This window comes from Myotis brandtii, unplaced genomic scaffold, assembly GCF_000412655.1.
Source record: "Myotis brandtii unplaced genomic scaffold, ASM41265v1 scaffold721, whole genome shotgun sequence".
Classification (NCBI taxonomy): Eukaryota; Metazoa; Chordata; class Mammalia; order Chiroptera; family Vespertilionidae; genus Myotis; species Myotis brandtii.
The window spans coordinates 36,639-44,731 of NW_005370848.1; the positions used below are offsets into that span (position 1 = coordinate 36,639).

Consider the following 8,093-nt stretch of genomic DNA (forward strand, 5'->3'; position numbering starts at 1 on the left):
TATTTTGTGGAAGAGCCACACTCAAGGGGCCAAAGAGCCTCATGTGGCTCGTGAGCCGAGGTTTGCCGACCACTGGGCTAGGAGTTAGTGTGTAAGAGTGAGGTCAGTTGACGGCAGGTAATAGGGAGTGGTGGGGACTGTGGCGAAGTGACTAAGCTCCAATGGAATATTGAGATTTGGGAACGAGGGTAAAATTTTGTCAGCTCTTTCGATGGTATAAGAGACATTTAAAACCTGGATCGTGTGTGTGTGTGTGTGTGTGTGTGTGTGTGTGCGTGTGTGAACTATTCCAATTTTGAACACTGATAAGAGCTGTTTATTTGTTTATCATGTTTCAATGATCTCCCCATGAACAACGCATGCATCCATAGGCCAGACAGGTCCACGGGGTCCTGCTTTGTGACCTCCGTTTTAGAATCCTAAATCTTCAGGATGCAGGCTCTTAAAACTCACCGAGGCCTTTGGTTAGTATTTTCTAGAGTTTTCAGACCGATCCCTGGTTGAGGGCATCAGACTCACCCAGCGAGAGCTTTTGAAAACCACCCTTTTGTAGGGATTCTGACGCCTGCCCTTGGAGTGGGACCTGGGAAGGGTTCCTGTATTTTCTGACTCCTCGGATGACTCTGATGCAGCCAGGTTTGGAAAGCGGTGACCTCACCGGTTCCTCTCAGTGATTTTTAATCTTTTGGAGTCATAAACCCTTTCGAGAAGCTGAAGAAAGTTACCTACACTTTCCCTGGGGTGGGCTTGGGGTGGGGGGGAGATGCTCATTCAGAAAATATTTTGCAAACAATGTCAGGGGGCCTGAGTCCCCCTCCCTCTGACGGGCAACCTCGGCCACCAAACCTTGGAAGTCCCCGATGCTGGAACTCCATCTACAGGAGCCGAGAGAATGGCCCTGGGGTCCCACTTGCACTCCTGCAGTGACAGGGAGCTCATCACCTTGGGACAGCCTATCCCTCTTGGGGGAACGGTTATCTCAATGAAGTCTTTGTGTGTGTGTGGTGGGCTGCCTCTTTCCATTAGCAGCCTTCTCCCCCTCCTGTAGCTTTCAGCTACAAGTCTCACGTGTCCTCTTTCTAATCTCTCTCCTTTTGCTGGGTGGAGAGGGGAGAGTGCTGTAGGGGGCAGAAGAAGTTGGGGGGTGGCCCGTGATGAGGAGCTAGTCCTCCTGGGATTTGGGACTTGGGGAGCAGGTTCTTGGCCAGATCCTGGTGATGCTCGTTCATGCCACCTCATTCCTTTGCCCCCTGAGGGACCCCTCCATTCGCCCGGGACGCAATGCTAAGCCTCAATGCTTCCTTTGCTCCCGCATCTCCGTTCTCTCCCTGGACCTTTCCCTGTGGCTGAGCCTCTTCCAGTGCCTGACCCCCAAGCCTGGGAGATGACCCCTTCCAACATGAGTAGGTAGAGCTTGCGGATGCCGGGAGCAGCAACTACGTGCTCATTTGAACCCCTTTAGCCCAGCACCTTGCTGTGACCAGGGTTTGGTAGGAACTTGGGGGACAGGAATGCTAGTCTCTGTGAGATTCGTGCCATCACGCTTCTATTCAACATCTGCCACGCACTGACCTCACAGCTGTAAATGCGACAGCCTCGGATCTGCCGCCCAGCCAGCTGGAGCTTCTGGGACCTGCCTGCACTCTCGGGGCCTCCTGCTCTCTCAGGGAAGAATGTAACGTAAGGACTTTCTGAGGAAAGTAGGTTGGGGGGAGGGTTGTGGCTTTTCTTTGCCTTAAACTCTTCTAAACGTCAAGGGAAGCCTCTCCTTCTACCAGCTGAGGTGGGTGTCCACCGCCCCTCCCTCTGCACCCACTTTGGGACTTTATGGATTTAATTCCAGCCGAGCCTCCTCTCTCCACCTGGAAGAAGCCTCGTTTTGTAGCTCTGTCACCTCACCGTCCCTTTGATCACGTCAGTCATCGGATTTGCCTGACAAACGCACACAGGTTTGAAGGCAAATGCCCTGAAGTGTTCTCACTCACCTTTCAGCCCAGGGAGTCTAGAAAAAGGGAACAGTGGGCCTCAGCGACCCCCACAGGAAGGCTGGGGAGATGGCACCCTCTTACCAACCCCGCAGGAAGACAGGGATGACTGGCCACGTGTCGTTGAATGGCCGCCCATGGGCCTGGCAGAGTCCCACTCAGGTACTCACTCCGTGCCACAAATATTTACCGAGGCTCGGCCGGCGTGGCTCAGGGGTTGAGCATCGACCTATGATGAGAATGGTGCTCGGGGTCCCACTTGCACTCCTGCAGTGACAGGGAACTCATCACCTTGGGACAGCCTATCCCTCTTGGGAGAACGGTTATCTCAATGAAGTCTTTGTGTGTGTGTGTGTGTGTGTGTGTGTGTGTGTGTGTGTGTGTGGGCTGCCTCTTTCCATTAGCAGCCTTCTCCCCCTCCTGTAGCTTTCAGCCACAAGTCCCAGATATGTGACATGAGCAGTAACTACAGATATGTTGAGGGGAACCCGATTTAGAGAGGGGGTTACCCTTCAGCTGAGGTTTGTGGGGGGAAGGGTATTCCAGGCAGAGAGAACAGCATAAGTCAGGGCCCCGTGGCCGGGAAAATAAAATCGATCCTCTCAATTCAGCACTCGCACAGAGCTGGGTCACGGGAGCTCTGAGGAGGAGCCGAGGCTGGGCTCTGCATGTGTTTGCATATTAATGAGGCAAGGCCAGGGGCTAATTAACAAGGGCCTGACCTCCTGGGTTCTTAGGCTGCCGCCTGCTGCTGTCCAAGTCTTTCTCTTTCAGAGAACCTTGAGCTGGTGCCTGGGCCCCATGCACACAATAGGGCCTTTCAGGGCCTCCTTTGAGTGAAGTGTCCTGTTCCCACCACAGTTTTTAAGATGCGGGAACAAAGCAGAAACTCAGAAGGACTAAGAAGTTTTGTTCCTCGGGGGGTGGGCAGGCCAGCGCGCTGCCAAGTCCCAGGACCAGCCTGCCAGGGTTGGAGAGCCGGCCACTGCCCTGGGCCTGGGCTGAGTCATGGTCCCAGCTCCCGGGCTAAATTATCGCCCTTGGTTTACAGCTAGAAATCCCGAAAGGAGGCTCGGGTCATTGGTCATGGCTGTGGTCCCGAGGCACCAGGACAGACAGATCGCCTCTTCATCCCCTACAGGGGCCAGAGAGGGCTCAGCATGGGATTAATGGCGTGGGTTTCCCAGGGGGGAGGGCTGGGTCTCTGGTAGAATATTTAGATCATTCATATCAGTGACACATTCCCCGGGTTGCGGGCTCGATCCCTAGTGTAGGGCGGGCAGGAGGCAGCTGATCAATGATTCTCTCTCACCATTGATGTTTCTATCCCTCTCTTCCTCTCCCTTCCTCTCTGAAATCAATAAAAAAAATATTAAAAAAAATATTTACCGGGTTCCTAAGATACATCAGGGTCCAGACTCTATGCTGCAGATGCAACAGTCAATGACACCAAGCACAACCTCACCGTCCTGGAGTTTCTATTTTCGTAGGGGAGACAGGAGACAAACAAGCACACCTACAAATAATTCCAAGTCCAGATATGTGACATGAGCAATAACTACAGATATGTTGAGGGGAACCCGATTTAGAGAGGGGGTTACCCTTCAGCTGAGGTTTGTGGAGGGAAGGGTATTCCAGGCAGAGAGAACAGCATAAGCCAGGGCCCGGTGGCAGGGAAAATAAAATCGATCCTCTCAATTGAGAATTCGTACAGAGCTGGGTCAAGGGAGCTCTGCGTGTGTTTGCATACTAATGAGGCAAGGCCAGGGGCTAATTAATGAGGGCCTGACCTCCTGGGTTCTTAGGCTGCCGCCTGCTGCTGTCCAAGTCTTTCTCTTTCAGAGAACCTTGAGCTGGTGCCTGGGCCCCATGCACACAATAGGGCCTTTCAGGGCCTCCTTTGAGTGAAGTGTCCTGTTCCCACCACAGTTTTTAAGATGCGGGAACAAAGCAGAAACTCAGAAGGACTAAGAAGTTTTGTTCCTCGGGGGGTGGGCAGGCCAGCGCGCTGCCAAGTCCCAGGACCAGCCTGCCAGGGTTGGAGAGCCGGCCACTGCCCTGGGCCTGGGCTGAGTCATGGTCCCAGCTCCCGGGCTAAATTATCGCCCTTGGTTTACAGCTAGAAATCCCGAAAGGAGGCTCGGGTCATTGGTCATGGCTGTGGTCCCGAGGCACCAGGACAGACAGATCGCCCTCTTCATCCCCTACAGAGGCCAGAGAGGGCCCAGCTTGGGATTAATGGCGTGGGTTTCCCAGGGTCTCTGGTAGAATATTTAGATCATTCATATCAGTGCAGGAAGGGACGACCAAGAAAAAAAATAACACTGATTGCTCTTACAGCAAGTGATAGATACTCATCTACACTATGGTCATAGAAATGCAAATGAACTACAACCAGATATCATTTCTCAAATGTCTATCTGATTGGCAGAGATCTGGAATGCGCCGTGTGCTGCTTGGGGAGGTGGGGGAGGTGGGGAGAGACGGGATCTGACAGGGATGGTGACACACACAGTGGCCCCCAGGACACAGACGGCCTATGTGCTGGCAGGAAACAACACTGCTGCTGGGAAATTATCCTATTCATTTACACCAGGACGTGGGTGCAACTCACGGTGATCCTGCTTGTAAAGCATTGGGAAGGGACCGAATGTTCAGGAATCATGAGGCGTCGATGCAGTAGAATTCCAGGCAGCCCCGGAGAACAGCAGGCAGCTCTGCACGTCCTGGTGGGGAAGGATGGAGAAGATACAGTGTTAACCGAGGGGAGCGAAGTGCAGCATCGTGTGTTCAGGGAGGTGCAGGGGGCCACTGTTCATGGGGGAAGAGCGGGGGGAAGCTACCTAGTCACACATGTTTGTATATGAACAGAATCGGCTTGCAAGGAGACCAAGAAACACATGACAGTGGTTGCCTCTGAGGGGGGACTAGGGAGCCCGGGTCAGCTCAGCTGGGAGGGACTTATAGTGTATGTTTTTGTGTTTTTTAAAGCATTTGAATTATGTTTGTCCTATGCTTGTATTTCTTTTACAAAGGAAAAGGAAAGAGGGAAGGAAGGAAGGGAGGAAGGAAGGAAGGAAGGAAGGAAGGAAGGAAGGAAGGAAGGAGAAAAGGAAGGAAGGAAGGAAAGAAGGAAAGAAGGAAAGAGAAAAGGAAGGAAGGAAGGAAGGAAGGAAGGAAGGAAGGAAGGAAGGAAGGAAGGAAGGAAGGACACTCAAAAGCCCTTCGAAGTAGTCCCCCATTTCACAGATGCTGCCACTGAGGCAGACAGAGATGAGCTAAGTGACTTGCTTGCCAAAAAAGGGCAGGACCTGGATTCTAACCCAGACCAACTGGCTTGGTCTGTGCATTTTACCACCTTAGAGCTGCGAGGAACCTGGGGGTGGGGAAACTGAGGCCCAGAGAAAGAAAAGGGAGTTGCCTGAGGTCATGGGAAAGAGGAAGCGTGGGATTAGTGAATCCTGGGCTCAGCTGGGAGACGTGTGCTCTAGCCCCGGGGCCCCAAAAAGGAAGAGGCTTCTAGATAATGCGCAGAAAAACGCTGTTTTTGTTGTGTTCACAGTTTTAATGGACTTTAAGGCATCTTAGAAAGACGGGCAACTAGTACATGGAGTTTATAATTTCACAAAGGTTCCTGCTTAGGATGAACAAGCTTGAAGTGAGCCAATGTACTGGGAAGACTGCAGAGGAAGAAGTTATGGTGGAAGGCGGGGGAGAGTGTGTCAAGGAAGACTGCAGTTGGGCAGCTCTGCTCCCCAGTGGTGGCCGCCTGGGGTGTGGGGAAGCACGGGACTTGGTTGGAAGGTCTGTAGGAGGATTCTCTGAAAGGTCGGGGGTCTCTGGGGGGACCTTGCCGAAGGCGGCAGTCCCTGCCTTGACTTTTCCAAACAAGTCCGGTCCCCCAGGGTGTTTTGCTAGAATCTCTATGTTTAATCTTTAAAGACCCAGCCTTGTAGAAGCATGTACTTTTTCAGGGATGCTTATCCTGCTAATTGTATCTAGAGCTTAATTTTAGTTCAAGCTGTTATGACAATAAAAGCCAAAGGAGGCAGGTGAACAGGGCTACTTGGCAGCGATAGCCGAGTAGTGCCTTAGCCCACTCTTCCGCAGAAACGGGTGTTAGAGTCATCACTCATCCGTCACTCAGGGTCTGCGGGTCAGCCCGGCGCTGGGGCCAGAGGAGGACGTTTTTGAAATGTGTGGAATCTCAGCCTCCTCGCTCATGGCTCCTCTGCCCAGGAATTCCTACCCTGTGCTTACATTGTCATCCCACCACCCTCTCTGCCTCCCTGTCTGCCACTGTGGGAACCAGCACTTTTTATGGGCAATGGCATCTTCAAAGTGTTTTGGCTTCTTAATTAGCCGCCTTTCACACCCAGCTGACTAGATTCCCAGACATTCCCAAGGGAGGAGGGCTGCTGGGGTCAGCATCTGAACGCCTTGGCGGCTCTGAGTTCTAGACCAGCCTGGGAGAGGGTCCTGGTCTCACCACTGAAATGCAGCTTATGTAATACTAGAGGCCTGGTACACAAATTCATGCACCAGTGGGGTCCCTCAGCCTGGCCTGCGGGATTGGGCTGAAACTGGCTCTTTGACATCCCCCAAGCGGTCTTGGATTGTGAGAGGGTGCAGGCCAGGCCAAGGGACCCCACCGGTGCATGATTGGGGCGGGGAGGGACACAGGAGGTTGGCCAGCCAGGGAGGGACCGAGGGAGGGCTCCAGGGCATGTCCGGCCTGTCTCACTCAGTCCCGATTGGCCAGACCCCAGCAGCAAGCTATAACCCACCAGTTGGAGCCTCTGCACCTGGTGGTCAGTGCACGTCATAGCAATTGAGCAGCCTTAGCATATCATTAGCAGTTTACGCTTTGATTGGAAGACCGGACACTTAGCATATTAGGCTTTTATTATATAGGATATATACATAAGGAGCTTTGGGAGCCTCAATCGTTTTCATCTGTGAAATGGAGGGGCTAATAGGGTTGTTGGGAAGACTCAACATATGAAGTGGCTGGTGCAGGACCACTACTCCATACATGCTGGTCCCCTTCACACTCAGATGTCACCTCCTCCACACGGCTTCACTCCTCACCACCCCTCCTCTACCCTTCAGGACATTCAGTGTTTCTCCCTTTTAACGCTGATCAGTTCTCTGTCTTGCATTAGGGTGAATGGTGTCCCTGTTGTAGTCATTAACTCCTTGAAGTTGGGGCTTATGTCTAAGGCATCATCGCATCTTTCTCGCTAGGAAGCTCAGGGCCTGGCATGAAACTCATTAAATGTTTGCGTGCCCAGAGGCCTGCAGCCCCGCTCTGTGGGCGAAGACCGGTTCTCTCAGTCATTAGCTCCATGATCTTAGGCACGTTACTGACCTTGCCTGGAAGGCCTGACCTGTAAAATGGGAATAATTAATAAATGGCACCTACATCACAGGGTTGTTGTGAGGATTAAATAAGTTAATGTGCTTAGAACAGTAGCTGCCACAAGGCAAGAGCTTTATAGCTGTTGGCTATGCTTACGTTTTAGCTATTGTGATTAATTCTGCTATGAATATTGGGGTACAAGATATCTGCAATAAACATGGAGGTGCAGATATCGCTTCAAGACAGTGATTTTATGTCCTCTGGATACATACCCACAGTGGACTTGCTGGATCCTTGGGTAGTTCTATGTTTAATTATTTTATCTGTGTATGGAATCTTTTTAAAATATATATATTTTACTTTTATTGATTTCAGAGAGGAAGGGAGAGGGAGAGAGAGAAACATCAGTGATGAGAGAGAATCATCAAGCAGCTGCCTTTACGAGGGAGGAGCTTCAACCCGGGCATGTGCCCTGATCAGGAATACAACCATGACCTCCTGGATCGATGCTAAACCACAGAGCCACTCCGGTTGGGCTCTATGTTTAATTTTGGAAGAACCATCATCCTGTTTATCACAGTGGCTGTGTCATTTGCATTCCCACCAACAGTGCACACCAATTTCTCCATATCTTTGTGTGTATGCTTTCTTACCTTTTAATTTGGTTCATATCAAAGTATTACCTATTCAAATAATAAATTACATATACATTTTTAAAATATATATATATATATTTTTAAATATAT

At 51.3% G+C, this 8,093-nt stretch overlaps 1 protein-coding gene across 1 annotated transcript in view; it reads right to left on the reverse strand.

The window, feature by feature from the left end:
• MT4 (metallothionein 4) overlaps nucleotides 1–8,093 on the reverse strand; it is a 48,170-nt gene that overhangs the window by 14,397 nt on the left and 25,680 nt on the right. Inside the window, exon 3 of the mRNA XM_005882468.2 lies at nucleotides 4,600–4,711. Coding sequence (XP_005882530.1) covers nucleotides 4,600–4,650 — 51 coding nt within the window. The 5' untranslated portion in view covers nucleotides 4,651–4,711. The remainder of the gene's footprint in view (nucleotides 1–4,599; nucleotides 4,712–8,093) is intronic.